Below are 24,782 nucleotides of genomic sequence, written 5' to 3'. Positions count from 1 at the left end.
CCCGAGTTCTGCTAACAAAATGCACATCATAGCATCGCCCTGTGAAAAAGAAGCCCATGTGGATGCCTCCGCACCCAAGTCCTCTCCTGGTGGAAGGTACTCACCAAGCGAGATCTACGCCAAACGCAACCAATGTCCAGTATGTCATCAGGGTGCTGAGCAAAAGGGACACGGAAGCCCACAGGTAGAAGTGGAGTGCCCTCTCTAGCGGGACCCGAGATTCTAGCAGCCAGCCCAAGCTGATGCCTAAGGAGATGTCAAAAAGGGATAAAAGTGAGATGTGTGTGCTAATTCTCCAGCGGAATTCTTCTCACTGTCTTTGCGATGGTCTCTATGTTGGCTGTTCAAGCACAGGAAAGACAGCCACTCTTGCCCAGGAACTCTGTAGCCAGCCGAGCGAGTGCACTCAACCCTGCAAAATAGTCCACTGAGCCCGACAGACAACACACTAACCAATGGTTATGCATAGACAACTCTGCAGAATGTTGGTTATCTCCGTTGGTTATTTTGAGTAAATAGTCAACTGTGGGGTGGTTTTTGCCCAACAGACAACACAATAACCAACAGTTGACTCTTTAACCAACGGTTGACTACTTAAACCACTGTTGGTTATCGTGTTGTCCAAACGGAGCCTGTGTTACCCTCCAGTAATCAGAGGCAGTAAGCCTATATACACCAGTTGCTGGGGGAAATGGGCAGGAGGCTGCTGTTGTACTCATGTCCAGCTTGTGGATTTCACATGGGCAACTTATCGGCCACTGTGTAAACAGAATGCTAGATTAGATGGACCCTTCGTCTGGCCCAGCATGGCTCTAATTATGTTCTTACTTCTCCCATGGCTCCCAGGGTGTGCTGTTACCCACCTCTTCTGGAAGGGAAGAAGGGGGGGGTGTTTTTAGGGCAGAGGAGAGAAAGACAGGATTCTTTTGATCCATGCTGGAGAAGCAAGTTTGGGGCTTGAAAATCCAACCTGTCCCTTAAGATGTGTTCTTACCAGCTCCTGAAGTTCACTTCTGAGCCTGGCTCCGGAGAACATCCCTGGCATGTGTAATCCTACCTCAAAAAATACAGTGGAAACGTTTCTCTATGCAAGTCAAGGCAGGCTATACAGGATGCTGGGAACCCAGAGCATAGACTCACAGAGAGGACAGACAGCTGCCCAGCGCCACAATAGACTCACCTGCCACGATGCCACCAAGGACTTGGTGGGGGAAATGAGCGAGGATGAAGATACGCGACAGGCCCACAGCCAGCAGGAGGAGGAGATAAGCATTCAAGGGTGCCGCCTTCATGATGCAGCTGTAGCGGGCAGAAAGCAGGGAGAGAGAAATGGCCAGGGAGGTCAGTCAGCAGGTGGAAGGGTTGAGTGAATGGGCCTTCTCTGCCCACAGAGAGAGCTTATCGGCCAAATCCAGCAGGCCTCACTCCTGAAACCTATTTATCCAGCACATCCCTGGAATGTGACAAGTAACCATTATGAAAAGGTGCCCTCTAGCACAGAGGCAGGCAGAAAAAAGTTCTCCAGATGGTTTAAGACATCGACTCCCAGCATTCTTGATCACTGGGCCATGCTGGCAGAGGCTTCTGGGAGTAGAAGTCCAAAACATCTGGCACTGAGATGAGGACAGCTGACTCAAAAGCCATTTTTAAAGCTGTGGGCAGGACAGGTTAAAATCCCACTCTCATGCTAACCTACCTCACAGGGTTGTTGTGAGGAGGGTGGGAAACTATGTATAGTGCCTTGAGCTCTACGGTGGACAGGTGAGATATAAATGTGATAAATCAGCTTTCAATTCGTAATAAAGGTCATGTCTTAAACCAAAGTCAATATGCAGTACAAAATGGGGTTAAGAGAACTACTACAATACAAAGTTCAAATGGAGCTACTACTATACAAACCAAGATAAAATTTAATGAAAAAACTAATCCATACTGCTAAGCATAAAAAGTCATAGTAAAAATTTAATGAATTAATGATTTAACACATAATATAAAATTATAACAAAACAGAAGTTTCTAAATCAGCTTTCCCCAACCTGGTGCCCTCCAGAGGGTTTAGGCCTCAATGCCTTTCATGGCCAATGATCGGGGATGTTGGGAGTTGGAGTCCAAAACTCCTGGAAGGCACCACGTTGGGGAAAAGCTGTAATAAATAAAAATGGGGACAAAAAGGACATGAAAAACACAGAGGAGGGAGAACTGGGAACACAGAGATGTACCTTTTGGAGTGCTGGGATATCCGTGCAGTTAGAGTGTTCACTATTGGCCACAGGGCTGCCCCAGTGATCATGCAGTGGCCAGAGGGGCTGCCTGCAAGGAAGAGGACACAAGGTGATTTCCTGCCCCCACTCTTCTATTAGCATCCTTGGGCGATATAGTCTCATCTCTCAGCAAACAGCCCAGGCTAGAAGGCCTTTTGGTCTCAGCCAACTCTGGAGCCCTGTGAATTTCTTATTGATTGATCATATTTCTGTGCCCCCTTTATGAAACAAACCACGGCGCTTTAACAACAATTTCAGAAAGTAAAAAAACACAATTGAATAAAAACATAGTCCAAACATTAGAAACAACCTTTAAAAGCCATAGCAACCGTAACAATCTTAAAAGCAGTGCTAAAAAAAGATGTGTCTTGACCCTGTTCCACATTTTGGGAGTAACAGAGTTTGGGAAAAGGCTCGTTCTTGGAGGCCCCTGCAAGCGAGGGTGTCTTTAAAAGGGTTTCTCCTGTTGATCTTAATAATCAAGCAAGTTCTTACTGAGACAGGCAGGCTCTAAGCCATTTAGAGCTTTAAAGGTTAAAACCAACACCTTGAACTGAGCCCAGAAAACAACCAGTACAGATCTTTCAGTATTGGGCGATGTGATGACGATACCAGTTAGCAGCCTAGTTGCCACATTTCCCATCAATGGATGCTTCTGGATACTCTTCAAAGGGAACCCGATTCAGCGTGCACTGCAATATAGCCTAGTCGTAATGTAACCAAGGCATCGATAACCGTTGCCAGATCAGATGGAAGGCCACAGCTGGCGCACTAGACATAGCTGCGCAAATGCGCTCCTTACCACTGCTGCATCCAATGAACACCAGGCCTCACAAATCTCACTTTGGCTGTAGAGTACTAAGTCAAGCATCTCCTTTCCAGAAACACCATCGACCGCTGGGAGATTTGCCCTACTAGCTGGCAAAACCTGCGTGTTGGGCAACGTGTGTGTGTTGGTTGGAAAAGGGTTTCAACACCCCACATCCAAAAGAGAACTCCTTAATAAAGGCCTTCCCTTCCCAAACCTGCGAGTTTTGATGTTTAGGACCAAAATGGCTGCCTAACTGTAACCATCACAATGGTGACACTAAATCAGTGCTTGAATTACAGTGGCCTCTGGAGAGATTGACCCTGTTGCTTTTTGGGATGGCCCCACCTTGGCTTGTGTATTAGAAGTTCGCAAGGAGGGGCATGATTTGGCTAAAATGGGGGGTGGGGGAGTGGGGGTTATGGATTTCATTAAGATCCCCCACCACCATTTTTTCTCCACATAAATATGAATTCTCCACACAGATATGAATTCTCCTGCCTATAGTTTCATACCGATGTAGAACAACAGTGGAAGCAGGGATAAACCCTGAGGGAAAGGTCTCGGTGGGGGGAAGAACGCTAAAATGGTTTTCTTTTCTGGTGCTACAAAAAGACTGCAAACTCAGAACCAGACTCAAGAAGCCTTCAATTATGGCAAATGGAAAAAAGCAGCACTGGCCATACTGGCTGGGGATGATGGGATTTGTAGCCCAAGATATTGAGGGGGGGGGCAGGTTGAGAAAGGCTGTTTTAGATTATAAGGCAAGGATGCAGTTAATTTTATTTCTGTACTGTGCCTCACAAATTTTAGGTGCTTTTATAAATGGTGGTGCCAATGTAGACGAGGAGGCGTTTTTATTAATTTCTTGTTCAATGCTGTAGACATTTTTTAAAAGGACTATTAACAAAAGAGAAGCCCAGAATCGCCTTCTATAAAAGCTCCGCTCACACCCCGTGTCGTATCTCCTATTGCCCTTCCTCCATTTTAATCGTGTTGATTGGCAGTGGGTGTGGGTCAAATAAACCTTCACACAAAATGTAACGGCCACAAGACTGCATGATGGACACTCGCCGAGGCAGTTTGAGAAAAGGGTTAGACAAATTCTTGGAGGACGTCCACCAACGGCTACCTCAGGACCGTTGATCATGTAGCTCTCTTGCCGTTACGACCAAAGAAAATAAATGCAGGACACGCTCTGTGACCTTTACAAAACATAAAAACAGCCTGGAACAGTTTGCCTGTTGACTTTCCACCACTCATGCTGCTTCGTCAAACTGACAACAAACAGGGAAAACATTTGCTTGCTTCAAGACAGCTCTCAGATTATTCACCAAGTACACAAACACACAGACAGCACCATTTTACGTCACAGACTGAACTTCCCTACAGATGTGGCGTGCAATTTTCTTTACCGTAGGCCGATATTTCATTTTGCCAGAAGTGCAGGCCAATTATTTCTGCCTAATCTCATTATAAAGGGGGTGCATGATTTTTTAAAAAATTTTCCCCAATCATTCAACTTCGTTCACACAAAAAGGACATAAGCATATTTCTCCACATGGTATTCAATTGCATTTACCCTCAAGGAGCTTTTTTTAGTGGATTTTAAAGCTCTCTTTTTTTTGGCTCATGTATTTGTTAGGGTGCATTCCTATGCGTGTTAATAGATAGAAAAAAGCCCTACAACTCACAGCACAACTGAGCTACCATGGCTGAAGGAATGCTGGGAGTTGTAGGACTTTTTTTTCCTGCCTAAACATGCATAGAATTGCATCCTTAAATGGCTAAATTTCCTTGCAACTGGAGAACACAAAATGGTAAATTAAAACAAAACAGGAAAAATAAAAATAGAATGGAAGTAACCAGGAAAGCCGCAAATACAATAAAATATTTAAAAAAACACTTAAAAGGGTCAGTGCATTATAATACACACATTTTAAGGCTGCCGCTTGGGAGTTGGAGAATACTGTGAGTTGCTGGACTTTTTTCTGTCTTAAACATACATAGGATGGCGCCCTTACATTTTTATCCCACCTGTCCTATAAGGAGATCAGGATGGCTTACACACTTTAACCCCCATTCCCCATTTCAACTGCCCAGCAATTCTGAGAGATAGATTAGACCGAGAGATAGTGAGCGGAGTGGGATTTGAACCCAGGTCTCCCTAGTTTAGCAGGCAAAAGTTCTCGTAGATATGCTGGCAGACCCTACACCACCCTTCAGCTGTGTCAGATTGCAACTCCCATTATCCCCAAGGGAATGGGCATGCTGGTTGGGGATGATGGGAGTTGTAGTCATACACATCTGGAGGGTGCCAGGTTGGGAAGACCGTCCTACTCTCTCTTCACATAATATAAGGAAGGTAAGAATCTGTATGCCTGTGTGTCTGCTAAGACTCACTACATATGAACCACCCAAATCCTGTTTCTTATCTATGATTTGGCAACATCAGGGCTCAACTGTTCTTCTGCAAAATACAAAAACGAAAGAAAACAGAGGAGCCCTGTTCATGCAGCATTACACTCCCATTTCTGAGCCAATCAGGCCTATGCAATTTAACAGTGAGTTGGGCGTTCTCCAATAGGAAGAGTCTGAGGAGTCTAGAAAAAAACCTTTATTTTTATTTTTTTACGCGATCACAAAAGACCATCTAGTCTCATCTTCTGCCAATGCAGAAAACCCACTACTAAAGCATCCATGAGAGCTGGCCATTCAGCCTTGGCTTAAAAGCTCCTAACGAAGGAGAGTCCACCATCTTCTGAGGCAGCCTTTTCCACTCGTACTATGAAAGAGCTTGTACTGTCAGTATGTCTTTCCTAATGTCTAATAGAAATTCCTTTTCTTGTCATTTGGACCATTGAGGTCCTTCCTACCTTTAGGAGCAACAGAAAACAAATTTGTTCCACCCTCTATGTGACAGCCCTTCAAATATTTGGTGGAATCTCAAGTTCCACTATATGGCAGTGGAGGTTGGTGGCTCTGATGTCAGTGGGGTGAATTCAGTTCGGGTTTCAGTCAGAACTCTAAAGGAGCTATACAAGGTGCACTTCGGACAGCTGCTCCTTTAGTGTCCTGACTGGTTCTGACTGAAACCCAGAGCGGATTCACCACCCCACTGACATTGGAGCCATCAGCCTACACTGCTTATGGCCAAATCTGTAGCTCAGCGATAGAGCATCTGCTGTGCGTGCAAAAGGTCGCAGGTTCAATCCCAGCAATTCCAGGTAGGGCTGGGAAAGACAGGCCCCAGAGGGGTGGTGGTGTCCCAATCAACGAAGACAATACTGAGCTTGACAGACCAATGGTCTGACTCAGTATAAGGTAGCTTCCAGTGTTACCTTGAATTATCAAATGCTCAAGACAAGCAACACGAAACAGCCATCACCAGTGCTGGTTCCAGGGTTTTTTTGTGTCCAGAGGTGGAGGGGAAGGCAAGATGCTGTCAGTGGGCCCCCTTCTTTGAGTGGCCCTACCTCCTCCTCGCCACTGCTGCCCATTTACTTAACTTTCCCTCTGGCCGAAGATATTTTGCCACCAGAGGCCGAGTAGCAAATGGCACCACCACCCACCTAAGTCAATGTGCATAGTTCCCAAGGCCAGCCAAGTTATTTTGGCACTTGATGTAAAAAAAATCAAAACATCCCACAAATACCTCTCTCCCAGTCCCTGGCAATAAAATACAACACCAATAAATTAAATAACTAACAATTTACTTCTTTTTAATGATATCCAAAATCAGCTGCCTGGAGTCTCCAGGAATTGGGAGTTGGCCCCCTACTAGGGTGCAGGCCTCAGCAAGTGCCTAACAATGCCAACCCTGGTCATGGTCACCATCGCATTCTGTCAATGGTGGATACAAGTGTGCCAGATGGTTACTTTTACTTCAACTCACTTTAACCTTTGCTTTGTCCCACAAGGATGTGTACGACTCAGAGAAGTTATTTTCCCAGAAAAAAAAAAAAAAGATTGCACAACCTGGCTAAAGCTAGCTTTTGGAAGAGACCATGTGTCTGTGTCTCCCAAACTTAGTGCCACAGTTCAAGAATTCAAAGACCTGAGGCTGTTCCACCATTCATAAACCACAAAGCCCAATTCTGCTGAAGCATTGAACTCCATCCAGAGTTACCAACCTGGTCCCGTTTCACAACTAGCAGGGAACTGGCGTGGAAAGATTTCTCCCTTCCTGGAAAATCCAGATTCAAACATCCACCAGAAAGGCCGTTCACCAAATAAGAACCTTGGGAAAGGGAGAGGGGGGGGGGAACAGTAAGCAATAAAAAGGCAAGGGCGGAATTGATGCTTCCATAGTCCCTGGAGCTTTTATTGGTTATTACAGTATTTACTTTATTGTTTTAAACCGCCTTGTGAGGGCCTCTGCCCTGAAAGGCGGCCAAGAAATGTTGTAAATAAATAAAAATACTGCTGACAGCTGTTCTTTACCGGTTATGCTGCCATTTTTGAGACTGTTTTACTATGGTTCTGTATCTAACTATAGTGTGAGCCACCTTCAAACTTCCTAACAATTGTAAGGTGGGATATAATTTTTGAAAAACAGGGGTGCAGAACCTCAGGCCCAGGGGCCAAATCTAGCCCACCTAGAATCTCAGTCTGTCCCGATGGCCCCATCCCTTCCTTCCAACCACCATTTGGTGTGTTTCCCCCCATATTTTGTGCAGTTTTCATCCATTCAGAAGGCTGAAATGCCTCTACTAAAGCTTAGTTCCTGGCAGTGAGAGCTTTAAGCTAAAATATGCTGAGGTTTTTAGCCCCTCCTCTTTTGCCTCTGGCCACACCCACCACTGGAATGGAGCAATACAACATCAGGGGCATGGGGTGAAATTAAAATGGTAGTCACCCAGGGGTAATTGGAGTGAATGGTTTTAAAAGGCTGCCCATAACAGGCGTCTGTGATGGGCCCTGCTGGTGCTCTAGCAAGTGCCCAAGGGGGTTATGAGTGCTGACGCTGAGCCTTGGCCAACATCTTCACAACTAGCGGTAGGAGGCACAGGCTAATTTGCCATGCACGGCCTTCAGTTTTCACACGCAGCAATCTACAAACTGCTGCACTCCCCGCCTCCTGCCCTCAAAGTCTGTGACATTCAGGTTTATTGCCACAGCCTGAACATCAGAAAGAAAGGGAATGAGATTAACAGAGCACAAGGCTTTCTTCTCTGTACACAGTGGTAAGAAACTCTGTAAAGATTCCTTGGTGCCAAACTGTAGTTAAGATGTGTCTCAGCACCCAGAAGTTTGGGTCATTTTCCTGAACCACCAAGGCTGGACGTGTTACCACTTTCGTCTGGACACTAATCTGGTCGAGAGCTCAGGTCATGAGCAGATATTGAGCTGAAATTCTTGCGTAGTCCCCTGCCTCATCTACCTGTGACCTGGATATCTGAACAACACTGTCCTCGTTCCTTCAGGGCATTCCCAGACACCAAACACATGGTGTTTGAGGCCCAAGGCAAACACATACACAGTCCCCAATCCCAGCTCCATCCCGGAATACTGATTTATAATAGCTGCTTCCCCTAGCCCACTTACCATTTAGAGACTAAGTTGAGCCATTCGGAGATTAAACCCAACCAAAGCACTTTGATTCCGACTTTCTGGTCCAACAGGAAATAAGCAAGTGGGAAATAAATAATGAAGATGCATTTCGGGTCACCCAAGAAAGTCACCCAAAGCCAAAAGTCCTCCGAACCGGGCAGACCAGTCTGAAGCATCTCTGCAAACCGGACACCACTGGTATAGAAAGGATCCATGATGTTGGCAAAGCTGAAAAGGACACGGAAAAGGCTTAAGACAAGGTGCTTGCCCCAGAATCCTGATGGACTGAGGCCTTAGTGAAGCAAATGTCAAGAGGTTTAAAACCAGCTTAGCTTAGCTTCATGCATGGCAAGGAATTGGACCATTCTTCTAGCACTATAAAAGAGTGGCTGGAAGGCATATGGTGCATATCTCCTGCTGAAGTTCAACAAGTTCGACCCTATAAGTCAGGGGTAAGTAAAAGGTAGATCCTGAGTATTTCAGTCAGTCAAGTTTATTGCTTTTGGCTAATGGCCTTTGCATAAAACGAACAACACAACAACAGTACAATCAGCAACAAATACGGAAAGACAATTTTTTTACAGATGTTAAACATATGCATATAGACATAATTCATATAGCACTTGATACACAAAATTTAAAAATATAAAATAGTGTGTCATCGTTGATCCATAAGTGATATGATTTTCTGGAGGCGTAGGGAACCTTTTCTGGCCTGACGGGTGTGTTACCTTGCGGGTAACGTCTTGGGGGCCCAATGCCAGCAGTGAACGGGACCAAAGCCCAAAGTAGGAAGAGCCAAAGTGTCTCTCTTACTCACACACCATTCATACTCATCCAGCCATCTGCATCAGTTTCTCCCAACCTGGTGCCTTCTGCATGTGTTGGACTGCAATGCCCATTGACCATGCTGGCTAGGAATGATGGGAGTTGCAGTCCAATACATTCAGACAGCACCAGGTTGATATACTTCACACCATTGACACATAGTCATTTAAGCCTCTCCACCCCTTCTCTCTCTCTCTGTTCTGCACTAGCTACATCTTTTGAACCAGCCTCAAGGGCAGCCCCACAGAGAGTGCATTACAGTAGTCGAGTCTCAAGGTTACCAATGCATGTATTGCAGTAGTTAAGCTATCCCAGTCCAGGAACAGTATTTCAGTATTTTGCAACAACATACTGAACAACATGAACACAGGAACCAATTTCCGCTTTGTAATGCAAGCTGATTGGTGGGAGATTCAGGACAGATAAAGGAAGTACTTCTTCACACAGTGCAGTTAAACTATGGAATTTGCTACCACAAGGTGTACTGATGGCCACCAATTCAGATGGGTTTAAAAAGGGGATTGGACAAATTCCTGGAGAAGGTTATCAATGGCTACCAGACTTCATGGCTATATGCTACCTCCAGTATCAGAGGCAGTATGTGTACATAAACCAGTTGCGGGGAACATGGGAGGGAGGGTGCTGTTGCACTCCTGTCCTGCTTGTGGATTTCCCTGTAGGCAGCTGATGGACAGAAACAGAGTAGGTCCATTGAAAATAATTACTACATATGACTAAGCCTGGATCTGATCCAGTAGTAGGATCCAGCTGTCATAGTTGATTTCAAAGGGCAGACTCTAAGTAGTTGGATCCAGTAGAAGTCATTTATTTCAATGGGCCTAATGGAAGTAGTTTGATCCAGCAGCAGTCATTGATTTCAATGAGACTTAGGGTGACCATATGAAAAGGAGGACAGGACTCCTGTATCTTTAACAGTTGTATTGAAAAGGGAATTTCAGCAGGTGTCATTTGTATATATGGAGAACCTGGGGAAATTTCCTCTTCATCACAGCAGTTAAAGTTGCAGGTGCCCTGCCCTCTTTTAAATCTGGTCACAGTATAGCTCCTGCAGCTTTAACTGTTGTGATGAAGAGGAAATTTCTCCAGGTTCCCCATATACCGTATACAAATGACACCTGCTGAAATTCCCTTTTCTATGCAACTGTTAAAGGTACAGGAGCCCTGTCCTCCTTTTCATATGGTTACCCTAAGCAAAGTACAGACCCAGCGCTTCATCATCTTACACTCCTTAGAACAACTTTGTAGGTCAGTAGCATCACCTCTCCAGACATTACAGATGTCTGTGGGCTGGGTGGTTGGCCGAAAGCCACGTAGTCCGTTTACAGTAGGGACAGGATTCAAACCAGGAACTTCCCGGTTCTTTCCCTCTGTTAATCGCTAAACTCCAACCAGCCATCCCTGGGACTTCCTGCAACAGTGGACCCTGGAAATGGCCGGCGGGGCAATGAGGAGCACTGCATTCGCACCTCCTGGCAGAACTACACTTCCCGAGATTCTTGAGCAGGGAGAGGGCGAGAGGTGAACCTAGGACAAAGCGATACAAGCTCTCTTAAAGGGCCACGACAGCCACATTTGCTAGACTTCACAACATGGTCGTTTTCCTGGCGTATGATTCTCCAGGACACCGATGTTAGGAAACATTGACGTGACTGAACGCATGCTTCATTGTCTCCCGGGGGGCGCAGAGCAGCTGACACGAAAACCAATGCATTTTAACTTTAAAACGTAAGGGAAGGGGGCTTGTGGCTACCTACCCTTCCTTGCTCCGTTTCCTTCTCCCACAATATACCTCCTAAATCCCTCTCAGCTTCCTCCGCCTCTGCCCTTTCCCCTTCTCCGCTCCCTTTTCCCGCCGCTCTTTCACCATCGCCCTGTGCATCCACTCCACGCCCCCCTCCCGTTACCTGCAGTGGCCGGAACCTGCCTGCCCGGGACATTGAATCAGCAAACTACGTTTCCCAGAAGTCTTAGGGTTATATGGGAACCAGCCGGTATCCGGCTTAATTACCGCGTGGAGAAAGGGGCGTTCCTCTGATCTCACTTTATTCTCCTCCAGGCTGATCGGATTTGGGGCTTTTTATTTGACTTTGGATAGCTATTTTCGGTAGTTTTTCTTCTTTCTTTTCTAGACTGCTCCATATATCAGAAATCATACATCAAGTCCGTTAATCAGAAATATATAGATGCAGCAATACATTATAGGTGAAAAATGTGTTTTAAAATGGCTAAACTTCCTTGCTACTAGAGGACACAAAATGGTGTAATTAAAACAAAACAGGAAAAATAAAAATAGAATAAAAGGAATCCGCATATATAATAAAATATAAAAATACCTAACAGGGGCAATACATTATAACACATGCATTTTAAGAATGCTGCTTGCCCGCCCGCAGCCTGGTGTTTTTTAATATGTATATTTCTTATTTTAAAACATGTTTTAAGGGTGAAAAATCCTATGCACGCCTTAGCTGGGAGTAAGTACTATTGAGGACAGTGGGACTTGCTTTTGAGTAAACAGGTATAAACTTACACTTTAAGGCTTCAATCCTATACATATTTACCTACGAGTAACTCCCATTGAGCACAGTGGGGCTTAGTTTCAATGTAGTCCTATACACATAGATGGAAGAAAATTCCATTGAACACAGTGCAGCTTACTTCTGAGTAGACATACCTAAGATTTAACAGTTAGTATTGTTATTGGTTTAATTTACTTTAGAAACTTTCCAAGTCTGAAAACATCTTATTGTATTGGTATTCATAGTTAATGTGAAGAATTTTAAAGGTATGTGTAATATTGTTTATTCTTTTCCCCTTATTTATATGATTTATGGGGCAGGTAAGGGGGACGTAATAGAGGTGTATAAAGTGATGCATGGCATGGAGAAAATGGATACAGAAGTTTCTGTCATAAAACTAGAACCCAGTGTCATCTGATAAAGATGGGAGAATTTGGGACAGACAAAAGTACTTCTTCACGCAAGGTTTTACACAGGGTATAGTAAAACGGTGGAATTTGCTTCCACAAAACATGGTGATGGCTGCTAACTTTGATGTCTTTAAAAGGGGTTAGGCAGATTCAGGGAGGATAAGGCTGTCAACGGCTATCGGTAAGCCTATGCAGGGTCTTGCTATTTATTGTTTTACTCTGTACAGCACCATGTACACTGATGGTGATATATAAATAAATAAATAATAATAATGGCTATATATTACCTCTAATATCAGAGGCAGAGACGTCCCGTTGGCTACTGTAAGAACAGAATGCCAGACTTTGGTTTGATCCAACTTGCATAACAGTGACATCTTATTTGTTTATTGTATCAGGTGGTATAATTGCAGACCTATAGATACCATACATCTCATTGTGTTTTTATTGATCTTTAAATAAATATGTATTTTCAATTGTTGTTGGCGAAATATGATGCTTCTTCCCAGGCAGCGCAGCTGTTCCATTTGTGAAAGCTACATATATTGTAGTGGCTCCAGAGGAGAGAGTACCTGTGACATTATTGGGGTATCCGCTCCCTGCAGCCTGTGGCCTTTCAGAATAAACTTATTTCTATTTATTTAATGCTGCTTCTTTACAGGATGGGCATGGGGCTGCTCCTGAGGGCCTTTAAAAGCAATTCAAAGTGCCTCTGAGCATCAACATGGTTTCACCCTTCTCCTTCAGAAATGCCCAATCATTTTGTGAACTGTTATTTTTTTCTTTTGATTTGCCTTTTTACCCTGCAAGCCTATATGTCTACTCAGAAGTAAGTCTCGTTGCCATTAATGGGATTTACACCCACATAAGTATAGGATTGCAGCATTAGACGCCTGTGTGCTCTTTCCTCCCCTGTGGGTGGAAGCATCCTCCCCTTAAAATAAGAACACACTAGGCCCGATCTACACCAAGCAGGATATAACACTTTTAAAATGTTATGAAAATGGTATATGTAATGTGTCCTGGGCCTGAACAGTTTTCATAACTATTATAAATCGTTATAAGCAGTAGTGTAGATCCTGCCTCCTCTCTATGCCTTATTTACCTTGGGACGAGATATTATTATTTATTTATATAGCACCATCAGTGTACATGGTGCTGTACAGAGTAAAACAGTAAATAGCAAGACCTTGCCGCTTAGGCTTACATTCTAATTAAATCATGGTAAAACAATAAGGAGGGGATATTCAGCTGCTTGGCTAGTATGACTATTACGCCTGGACAGTCCAGTAACTTCCTGGATCAGGAAGCTGGGCTGGTGTCAGGACCCAGTATCCTTGGGCACTTGCCAGGGCCCCAGCATTCAAGCCTGCCCTGGGCCCTCTTTAATATATTGGGACTACAGCTCCTATCATCCCCAGGCAACATAGGCAATGACCAGCATGTGAAACACATTTGGAGGGCTCCACGTTGGGGAAGGCTGGTGTAACCTTATGTGTACTTACTATGGGGCAAGGCTGAAGTACATACTCACCTGAGAGTTACATCCCAACTAAACTGGGCGGGATGTTCTCCTGAGTAAACATGCATAGGATTGCTGTGGGTGTCTACTCGTGGGATTTAGGGCGCAATCCTATGCTCATTTAGACAGGGGGGGGAAAAGTCCTACAACTCCCAGCATTCCTCAGCCAGGGCTGCTGGGACTTAAAGGCCTCTTTTCTGTCATAGGATTGCGCCCTTGGCACGCCAGGATCACGCTGTGATGGGTTCTCGGCAGAGCCCCGCCTCCTTCGCCCACACCTGGGCCCCGCCCACCTCGAGTCTACCCCTGCGCGCTCTCCCCTTCTCCTCCCTTTTCCGAACGTGCGCGACGGCGCACGCCCTCTCCACCGCATCCCGGAGACAGAACGGCCGGCCGGCCGGCCGCCTGCCTGCCTCTTGCCTAGCGCGGTGACGTTGCTTGCGTGCGTGGGTGCGGGAGGGGCTGACGCACAGGCGGAGCGCCGTCGCCTTGGCCACTCCTCGTCCTTTTTTTTTTTTCCGCCTAGGCTGCTCCAGCCAGGCGGCTAAAAGGAACGAAGCGAGCGCGCCGGGCCCGCCTTGGCGCGCCGGGGTAGGTCTCGGTACCCCTTCCCCGGGCCTCCCCGTCTTCTTCCTTTCCGTCGGCGGAGGCTGCTGCTGCAGCGGGGGCGCAGCGGGGGCGCGAAGGGTGCCGCCGCCTCCGCTGCCGCCGCCTGGGCCTGAAACAAGATGGCGGCCCCGGGCGAGTGCTTCAGTGTGGGCAGCCAGGTGTCGTGCCAGACTTGCCAGGAGCAGCGGCTGCAGGGCGAGGTGGTGGCCTTCGACTACCCCAGCAAGATGCTGGCGCTCAGTATCCTTTTCGGGAGAGGAGTGGGCAGGGCAGGGCAGGGCCCCGATGGGGCAAGGGCGACAAGGGCTGCCGCCGGGCCCGGGCCTGCGAGGGGGCATTCTGGCGTGTGGGGAGGAGAGAGGGCACGTGAGCTCGCTTGGCCTGATCCAGCCCCAGTGCCTGGGCTGGAGGAAACTTTTGAGTAGCCGAGAGAGGCTTGGGATGGCTGAGGTTTGAGAGACGGGAGCTATCTTAGGGAGGGAGGGAGGGAAGCCGCAAGCATGTCTTCTGGGCGAGGGGGATGAGGGCAGGTGGTCGGCGCAGAGGGCAGGAGTGCTTTTCAAGCTTGGAGGGCGTATTTTGCCTGTTTTAGACAGGATAATTTGAAAGCGTGCGAAGAGGAGGAGCAAGAGGTGAACCTGGAAAGTGAGGGATGGATTAGGACACTTTGGCGTGAGTAATATTTAGTCTAAGGAAACATGAATGGAATGCTTGTGGGTGGAAGTGCAAATGAAAGCTTGGGATGTAAGGTCCACCTGATGCAGGTTTGGGGGCAGCTTTTGAGAGAGTGCGGTTTATTGGGCAGAGATGCAGGAAAACTGATTCTGGATCTAGACTAGGATGGAGCTTTGATGAAGGAGGAATCTTAGGTTAAACCAAACAGGTGTTGCAGAATCCTCTCAATGTGCAGGGTGGGAAAGTATCTGAACTTGACTTAGGACCAGCTCAGGCAGGCATGTGTCTCATTTGATTTCTCAGTACTTGATGATTAGTAACCTGAATGTATTAACTGATCCTACTGAAAAGCACTGTATTTGAAGTTATACAAAAGTTCTCTGTGCTTAACATGTGCAGATTTTAATTTGATATTTATGTAAAACATTTGTCGTTGCTATCATCAGGTGATGAACATCTATATATAAACCCTTCCTGAGTTAAAAAAAAAACATCAGGTTTGGGATATGTTTCAGTTGCCCATTTTGATGTGAATTGGAATGTGGTTGATGTTGAAAAAGCGCTTGTGGCGGGGGTGGGATGGGGTAAGGACATTGGGAGTGTTCAGATAGTTGTTCCTTTCAAACCCATTGTGGTTTGTATTGAGCACCTTTAATCAGCTATGAACATGTGGACTTAGAAGTTCATGGTTAGCAGCGAGCCTGCATGCTGGAACTGAGAGGAAGTTTTGGAGGAGCTGACTCTTTGGAGAAGAGGAAATCCTGCATTTCGGTGCTGTGGGATGTTTCTGTGTGTGTATCTCAGAGAATTACAAAGGCAAGCAGCCAGTTTTGGGATAAGATGCTTTGGGCTTCTTTCTCCACCCTAGCAATAAAAGGGAGTATAGCAGTGTGCTAGGTGGAGCAGTGTTTTCTTTATATATTATTTATTATTTATTTATTTATTTATTTATATAGCACCATCAATGTACATGGTGCTGTACAGAGTAAAACAGTAAATAGCGAGACCCTGCTGCATAGGCTTACAATCTAATAAAATCATAGTAAAACAATAAGGAGGGGAAGAGAATGCCAACAGGCACAGGGTAGGGTAAGCAGGCACAGGGTAGGGTAAAACTAACAGTATAAAGTCCGCACAACATCAAGTTTTAAAAGCTTTAGGAAAAAGAAAAGTTTTTAGTTGAGCTTTAAAAGCTGCGATTGAACTTGTAGTTCTCAAATGTTCTGGAAGAGCGTTCCAGGCGTAAGGGGCAGCAGAAGAAAATGGACGAAGCCGAGCAAGGGAAGTAGAGGCCCTTGGGCAGGCGAGAAACATGGCATCAGAGGAGCGAAGAGCACGAGCGGGGTGATAGTGTGAGATGAGAGAGGAGAGATAGGAAGGAGCTAGACCGTGAAAAGCTTTGAAGGTTAACAGGAGAAGTTTATATTGGATTCTGAAGTGAATTGGAAGCCAATGAAGAGATTTCAGAAGCGGAGTAACATGGTCAGAGCGGCGAGCCAAGAAGATGATCTTTGCGGCAGAGTGGTGAACAGAAACCCACGGACTGATGTGAGAAGAAGGAAGGCCAGAGAGAAGAAGGTTGCAGTAGTCCAACCGTGAAATAACCAGCGCATGAACAAGCGTCTTGGCAGAAGAGAAGTCCGTTTAGAAGTCTGTTGTGAACCTGTGGGTTTGTGCTGACACGGAGTGATTGCTCATGTCCCACACCTCTCAAATACAAAGCCCACTAGCTATAGTGAAGCATTAGCACTGCCACCAAAGTTGACTCTAGTTAACATTAGTGCTGATATACCACTTGACCCCATGGTTAAAACGGCCAGAGGGAATTTGAGCTAGGAATGGGAAGAGGTATGTGCAGTAACAGTCTCCTTTATGTCTGCACTTGCTCTGTGTCATTCTGTCTGAAAGAAGTTCTCTGGGCATAAAGCAAGAGCAGGTGAAGTCTCAGGATGTTGAAGGCCCTTGGGCTTCTATTGGATCCCATTTACCAGAATCCATTGCTTTGTGAGTTACTACTCTGTTTCTAGAAGTTGGGTTTATAAAATTTTGCATGGTGTGGAGAAATTGGCTAGATAGAAATGTTTTCCCCTGTCTGAGAATAACCAGAACCCAGGCGGATTGATGGGAGACAAAAGAAAATACTTCTTCACATAGCATATAGCTAAACTGTTGGGTAGCTTTAAAAAGCGATGATAAACTCATGGAAGACTAGGACTATCAATGGCTGCTAGTCATGATGGCTAAATGCTAGCTTCAGAACATACTCTGTCTGGCTTCTAAAAGTGCTCAGTATATTAAATGTTCATATTTTACCTGTTCCAAGGTTTGTTTTGCTTTGTTTTTAGCATTCCTAGAGTGTAGCCTGGGTACATCTTTGGAGTGAACCAACCCTTTGTTGCTGGTTTTATTGACTAGTTAGATGTTGCTTTATGGTAACATGTTGCCTAAACTAACATTGCAAAAGTCTAATGGTTTTTTCCATGGAATGTTTATAATGCAGTCATCCATAAGGTAGCTAGCATCAAGCTTCAGCTATGAAACGAGTGCAGATGATTGCATGCATTCTTCAATGCGCTGACAATGTTTGTAAGCGCTTACATGTCTATAGGCTTTTTCTTCCAATGGTACTCATAGCTCATTCTGTCTCTGAAATGTTGAATGATATTTGAGGATTTGTTTCCTTAATGATTTTCTCCAGAATGTCCTTCTTCAAGTGGCAAACCTAACCACGCAGATATCTTGCTTATAAATTTACAGTACGTTTCATCAGTGGAAATAATTAATGACCGTACAGAAACACCCCCACCTTTAGCTTCACTCAATGTTAACAAGGTAAGACTACCTTTGTGGAGTTGGGTTTTCCTGTCAGTGCGACTATTACATCAATGGTTGCAAACTATTGGCAGTATGAAGTGCTCCCTTACTCTGTTTAACCAACCTGGCTGTTTTGTAAATATCAACCTGCCGCTATTGGCTGTTTTGTGGGCTTTTAATTAGTAGCCACTATTTGTACCCTTTCAAGTCATTTGATCATTCAAAATTGTCTTGCATGTAATTGGCTACAAAGCAACATAGGTAAAATACAGCAGTCCTGGCTTTAAACAAAGCCAGTCTTAAATTTGTGAACAAATTGGGTAGAGAACTGTATCAGATTTAATTGATGCATCTTAGCTAGATTAGAAGGGGCTGCATCCAATATAAATTCTATTTAGGGTAGATCCACTGGAGGAAAAACAACTCGTTGCTTCCAAATCTTGTAATTCTATGGAGCTCCTGTGACTGCGCATCAATCTGGGGTTGTATCAACTAGCTTCGAGGGCTTCAGCTTGTGAAATGTCGCATCCCCAGTCATCCAAACATTGTTTCCAGCAAACAGAACTCCATTTAAGGCTTGATGTCTCTGCTGCTGCTTGTGGACCAAGATTAAGATCTCTCTATCCTTTATGTCTCCTTTCCAGCTTGCAAACAAAGCACGGATGGAGAAGGAAGAAAAGATGAGCCAGGCATATGCAATTAGTGCTGGGGTCTCCTTGGAAGGACAGCAGCTTTTCCAGACTATACACAAGACGTAAGTAGTAGGTGTGGAATATGGGACCGGGAGGGTAACTAGGAAGGACAGGGAGCTATACCGGAGTACAGAATTCTCTTTCATTCTCTCCCAAGTTCTGTGATTCCACCAGATGCTAATGGAAATTTCCACACTTTTCCTACGTACTTAAAGACTGGATCTTGCAAGCAGAGTGTAGGAATTCTACTTCAACCATGGCTGGTTGAAGTAGAATTCGCTAGGTCAGGGGTGGGTGGGCAATTTGTGGCACTCCAGTTGTTTTCTTTACAACTCCCATCAGCCCTAGCTAGCATGGCCAGTGGTGAGGAATGCTATGGGGTGTAGGCCAAAACATCTGGAGGGCCACAAGTTGCCCACCCCTGTCCTACCTGGATAATTTATTTCCAGACAAATAACTTGGATTACTGCAGTGTGGAATTTGGTGGCTTTTTCATGCAAAATATACATGTTTCTAACCTGAAGCTATTGCCTCAAGTATGGCAGTGAGATGAATGAGGACACTTTGAACAATGAAATGTTGTAGGGAGGAGGATAACAACTGAACTGAGAATTGAGCTGTTGAATTGTGTTGCTACAGGGATTGTGTGAATTGTGGTTCATAAAGCCTAGAGTTGTTCAGCTTAATAAAACTTATGTCTAACAGGCTTGTTTTTCATGATTTCCTTGTAAGCTCCCCAACAAAATGGCATCCAATAAGCAGAAAGAGTGATAATGTATAGGAAAAATACAAATTACTCTGATTGTAAAAGTGTATAAAGATAATACAGTAACGGCTGTAAGTGTATACTCATGAAAATTCTAATCAAACAAACCTTAAATCAATATGCATACATCAGTGTTGTGTTCCCAATACACATATCAAACAAGGTTCACTAATTAATTGAAAAGAAAGAATATTGGGATATAGTTAGCTTAATATATTAAAACAAATTGTGGAATCCGTAAGATTGCCGTTCCATTAAGCAATAGTAAACACACCAAATGCAACCTGTGCATCAAAAAAACAACCTCCCTTCACCTGATGAATAGTATCAATATTCCTAAATACCATGGCTGTTTATCGTAGAGGCCAAAATATGTGTGTCTGTTGCACTCTTTCTCCTCACATGTCACACTTCCACTCTCTCAGTCTGGTCCATTGAGTTATTTTGGAACTGCATCTTAACCACAACATAAATGTGTGATGGAGATGAATGCTAGATCCGTACTGAAAAGTACTAATTTCTAATCAATATCGAACACTTACCCCAGGTGTGGCAGTGTTTCCAAACATTCAAAGGTTGCCCTAAAACAAGTAGCAAAAACAGTGGAGGATTTATAGTTGCATAGAGTACTGGCTTAGAATTACATTCTTGTTTCTGTTAATTGATACTGTAAACCTGTAAAGGGAGTATGTATTTCTCTTTTTCTGCTTTGCTTATACCGTTTAAAGCACGTGTGATAAATTCATTAACCTAATTTGCTGTGTGTTCATCACAGTCTAGGGGATGGATCCAGGCTAGTATACTTAGAGTAGTCCCACTGAAATGAGTGGGAATTAATTTAGTCATGTTGAATTTAACTCCCCTTTCAGTGGGTCTCGTCTACATGTGCTCCTAGACCTTATGGGAGGCTGGTCTAGAAAGCCATTTTTGATTTCTCCTTAGTCATAGAATAACATATGCGGTGGTCATGAGTTTCTTGCCTACAGTTGAGAGATGAATGTGTACTTGAAAGAGTTCACATAGGTGCTTTTGGCCATTGGCAAAAAGGAGCCCCAGTAAATTGAGTGCCAGTGACATTGAGCAAGACTGGACTGATGACCATCAGGGAAGTCATCCCCTAGCTTTACTTGCATATAGGACAACCATATGTTGAAGGAAAAGGAGGGCTTCTGGCCCTAGTTCCAGTGTTATGTCCCTGGGCTAGCTCCACCCCAGTGTCTGCGTGTTGACCACGGTCATTGGATCGCGAACCCCTATGAACGGGCAGTTGCTCATGTGTTGGGCATCTTTCCTGGAGACTCATGCTCAATGTGCAGACATTGGAGACAGGAGCAAGGCCCTGCTCATGCTTCAACATGCGAGTGTCCTAAGTACAAGTAACATGTTAGTAGGACTCCTGAATAAGCAGGAACTAAACTGGATTGTTGATCCTCCCTGCAATCTCCTAAACCTAGATTTGTGTGCCTCTGAAATATATGCAGGCTTGGACTTTGGTGACTTTGTATGGGACGGCCTTTCCATGCTGAGGTAGCCCCTGGGAAATCCTCGCTCGGTGCTCTAGCTGTTTGAACTTTAATCCTTCTTGGGGCAAAAATGGTCTATATGAGATGATGTGCTTTCTGTTGGACTAGGCTCATTAAGGTGTTATATGTTAGACGCCCTTCAAAATCCACATTTGCAAAGCCCTTTCTTACATGATTGCAGTCTTGTTCTTCTGGGCTTTTGCCTTGACACCACCCCTTCTTTTTATCAAGTCTCTTTGTCTCCCATTGCTGGCTTCAACTTTCTTAGATCGTAAACACTGACCTATTCAGTCACCCCACTTCTCTGTAGTGTCCATAGTGGTGTCATTACGTAATGTGGAAGTATAGCAGTCCTCGGGCTATAGAGGAAGCCGTTGGTGTAGAGCAGCCTTCCTCAACCTGGGGCGCTCCAGATGTGTTGGACTACAACTCCCAGAATGCCCCAGCCAGCTCTGCTGGCTGGGGCATTCTGGGAGGTGCAGTCCAACACATCTGGAGCGCCCCAGGTTGAGGAAGGCTGGTGCAGAGGGATTCTTGGTGGCTGTGAGAGAAAGCAAATGGGTCCCTTCTGCTCTCCTCTTCCCCTGTATGGCTTTGGCTATTCAGCCAGTGACTTTGTGGGGCTTTTGTTTGTTAGTAAAGCCAATGAACCCTGTGTTTTCTTCCTCCAGTATTAAAGATTGTAAATGGCAAGAGAAGAATATAGTCGTGATGGAAGAAGTTGTCATTGCCCCTCCATACCAAGTGGAAAACTGTAAAGGCAAAGAGGGGAGTGCCCTAAGTCATGTACGCAAAATAGTAAGTAGACCAAGAGCAGCGGACTGGGGGAGGGAAGGAAAAGGGAAGACGTGGCCCAAAAGGCAGTGACACGAGCGACAAGTTGTACTATCATGCAGACCCTAAAACAAACTGTCCTTCCTGCCATCTGCCTTTAGCCTTCCCAGCGAGTTTGTTTGGCTAAAGTTCTTCTTTATCAAGGTAGCTGCTGTTTGTTCCAACAAACAGGAAGCGATTGGAAACCTAAATAATTTGGCCGGTGGTCCTGCCTGTAGAATAGAACAGAACTTCCCAAAAAGCCACCATGGCAGAACTAAAAATGCACCATTCTACTGCGCTCCATTTGAAGTGCTCTTGAGGTACCGAATTTTATGCTAGCCTCCGTGTGGCTGACCCATGCACCCTCCCTCCTCCGAGCACACCTTTTTTCAAGATGGTTGCAGGGTGAGGAAGCAAGTACGTTCTGTGGCGTGAGCTGAGGCAAAAGACCTGCTCTCTAGTTCAGTTCATGTGTTGCTTATCCCGCCTTTGAAAACGCTTTGACTCTGCTTCCTGTAACTCGGCAGGGACCATCACTTGCAGGAGTGACTGGCTGCCCGGCAGATCTTTTTCTCACAACCTACAATCCAGCTAAGCTCATTCACGTGTTAGGTCCCTCGAGCATCCAGAGGGCCTCACTGAGTATGACAGGCACTAACTCCCTTGCCTCCGTCTCCTCCATCCAGGTTGAGAAACATTTTAGAGATGTCGAAAGCCAAAAGGTGATGCAGCGTTCACAAGTCCAGCCTACACAGAAGGAAAGCGCCCTCTCGTCCTGAGTCCTGCCTGCTCTTCCTGGTTGCGACAGATTGCTCCTGCGGGGGGTGGGGGTGGGGGGGAACCCTTCGAACACGCAGCAGCAGATGACACAGACTTCTTCCAAAAGAGGTCGGGGGAGGGCAGGGGGGGGTTCACTTCTATTTTGTGGCGGCCCTGTAATGGTGGGACCCACAACTTCCGAACTTTAGACTTCAAAAACAAGAGAATAATTTAAAAAAACTCATTCATTACTTGACTAACAGACTCTTTACTTTTGGCCCACCAGGTTTCCCCCCCCGCCCCTAGAACAGTCAACTGTCTTGTATTTGAGGTTTTTCTCCCTCCCAGAATCTTTTTTTTTTTTTTTTAGCTTTACTGAAATCAATTCCATGCCGCCCCTCCTCCTGTACCATAGGAGAATTCAGCTCCCAAGTTTGTCATATTAAAAAAAAAAATAGAGAGAGAAAACAGAAAATAACAAGCTGACTGTGGTAATGTAATCGGGACCTTTGTGTGACTGGCGATCTCTCATTTTGGTTTTTGTTTGCACAGGGCAAGGCTTGAATTAGCCTTATTTTTCTTATCTCGAAATATATATATAATAAATATATATATAAAATGTCCTTTAAATATTTTCTGCTTCTTGCAGTACTCTGAACTGGGATCATGGCAGAAAAAAATGTATATTTCCACGCTTAACAATCACGCCTTCCGCAGTTGGCATTTCTATGGATAACTCTGGAGATCAGATGTCTGTTGAAGCTACAGCTTTAGTGGGCCCTACCCTACGCAGGGGGACACGGACACACACACACACACACACACACACACACACACACACAGACACGGGATGCAGGCTTCCTCCTCATCTTTTCACAAGTTGAACTTGTATGTTACATTTTTTGTAAATGTGGGCCCTGTTAATACCACTGGAGTGGGACTGCTCCTGGCCAGCACCCGATGGTACTTATGGAGTCACTTAGGTCTTCTCAAAGGGCGTAAAAACCGGGAGAGATCTCATAGCTTCCTCTTTCATATGCTCTTTGGCCATGCCAAAGTGCTGCCCATCGACAAAGGTTGCTTGGGAGCCTTTTGCACCTTGTGACCCAACCTTGGGTTGGAGAAGGGACATGAAGGTTTGGGCCGAGTCTTCACATGGCTGTGCTCAACCCCAGCCTAGCTGCACTGGCCCTCTTCCAAAATGAACTATCTGAAGGGGTAAGGCCGTAGATGAGCCTCACTAGGATCTTTGCCGCACTTCTCTGCAGCATGGTGAGTGAGTCCCTTTGGTTTCAAGTGGTGCACTTTCGTTGCTCCTCCTGAATCAACTTTGCTCATGGCAAGTCATGTGACATTTGAATCCTTCCAGTGGTGCGCAGCTGTATCAAGTAAATGCAAGGGCTGCTGTTAAAAAGGCAGTTTGCTTTTCCTATTCTGTTCAGGCACAGTAGCCGTCGTTTGGAGAATTCAAATGTGATAATGCTGTGTTGTTCCGGGAGGGAAATGATCTTCCTCATTGCTGTGAGTAGTGTGATACTACTTGCAGGATGCGACCCACTCTCCCAAGAATATGGTTCCTGTCAAAGTGTCTCTTGTACAGATTTCAACCATATTGCTATAATACATTCTAGACTGATCACCTTACTCTCAAAGGTCCTAGTTGCAGGCTTGTTTTGATCTGCAACTCCCAGGCAGACTGCTCTCGCTCTCCTTCATAAATATTCTTGCCTTAGAAATGCGTTTTGGGGAGTAAAAGGATTTTAATTTGGACAAAATGTGAGGTTACAGTGGATTTTTTTTTTTTTTTTGCCATGATCTCTTTCCCCCTTCCCCCTTTTTTTTAAACAAATGGATCAAATTTTAAATAATTCAAGCCCTGCCTTTGAGAATGGAGGGAATTTTTTTTTTAGTATTGTCTAGCAAAACCAATAAAAACCCAGAATTTTTTTAACCATCAAACAAGCATTTGTGTTGGTGGGTTTCTGTCTTTTAAGGGCGGAGGGTAGAGGGTGTTTGGGGAAAGGGATTGAATTCAGTGCCAAGAACCAGTGAACTGAAGTTAATACACAGATATGTTGAATGCACAGTGTCTCCTGTGCAAGCTTATACACCACATGCACTAATGCAGTTGCTCATGTGCCTACATTGCTGGTTATGGTGATTTTCCACACTGGTTACATCTGTTCCCTATTTCCTTAAATGGGTT

The 24,782-nt window shown here is 45.1% G+C and overlaps 2 protein-coding genes across 3 annotated transcripts in view; one reads left to right on the top strand and one right to left on the bottom strand.

The window, feature by feature from the left end:
* G6PC3 (glucose-6-phosphatase catalytic subunit 3) overlaps window positions 1-11,398 on the bottom strand; it is a 34,115-nt gene extending 22,717 nt beyond the window's left edge. For both annotated transcript variants that reach the window (XM_063138700.1, XM_063138699.1), the window contains exons 1-6: window positions 11,376-11,398; window positions 8,617-8,850; window positions 7,203-7,309; window positions 2,220-2,310; window positions 1,181-1,299; window positions 105-246 (exon numbers count right to left, since the gene is read on the bottom strand). In XM_063138700.1, coding sequence (XP_062994770.1) covers window positions 105-246; window positions 1,181-1,299; window positions 2,220-2,310; window positions 7,203-7,309; window positions 8,617-8,837 — 680 coding nt within the window. In that variant the 5' untranslated portion in view covers window positions 8,838-8,850; window positions 11,376-11,398. The remainder of the gene's footprint in view (window positions 1-104; window positions 247-1,180; window positions 1,300-2,219; window positions 2,311-7,202; window positions 7,310-8,616; window positions 8,851-11,375) is intronic.
* A 3,180-nt stretch (window positions 11,399-14,578) lies between these two features.
* On the top strand, window positions 14,579-24,538 carry LSM12 (LSM12 homolog). Its single transcript, XM_063137487.1, has 5 exons — window positions 14,579-14,771; window positions 17,905-18,038; window positions 18,665-18,774; window positions 21,673-21,799; window positions 22,504-24,538. Exons 1-5 carry the CDS (start codon window positions 14,651-14,653, stop codon window positions 22,594-22,596), a joined length of 585 nt encoding a protein of 194 aa, XP_062993557.1. The 5' UTR covers window positions 14,579-14,650; the 3' UTR covers window positions 22,597-24,538.
* The last annotated feature ends 244 nt before the right edge of the window (window positions 24,539-24,782 follow it).

The sequence above is a fragment of the Elgaria multicarinata genome, chromosome 11, assembly GCF_023053635.1.
Source record: "Elgaria multicarinata webbii isolate HBS135686 ecotype San Diego chromosome 11, rElgMul1.1.pri, whole genome shotgun sequence".
Classification (NCBI taxonomy): domain Eukaryota; kingdom Metazoa; phylum Chordata; class Lepidosauria; order Squamata; family Anguidae; genus Elgaria; species Elgaria multicarinata.
This window is presented reverse-complemented; position numbering and strand designations above follow the sequence as displayed.

Coding starts and splice junctions, on each gene's coding strand:
- LSM12 (XM_063137487.1), top strand. CDS start 14,651: ATGGCGGCCCCGGGCGAGTGCTTCAGTGTGGGCAGCCAGGTGTCGTGC. Junction 18,775..21,672: donor TTCCAGACTATACACAAGAC/GTAAGTAGTAGG, acceptor TTCTTCCTCCAG/TATTAAAGATTGTAAATGGC. Junction 21,800..22,503: donor TAAGTCATGTACGCAAAATA/GTAAGTAGACCA, acceptor TCCTCCATCCAG/GTTGAGAAACATTTTAGAGA.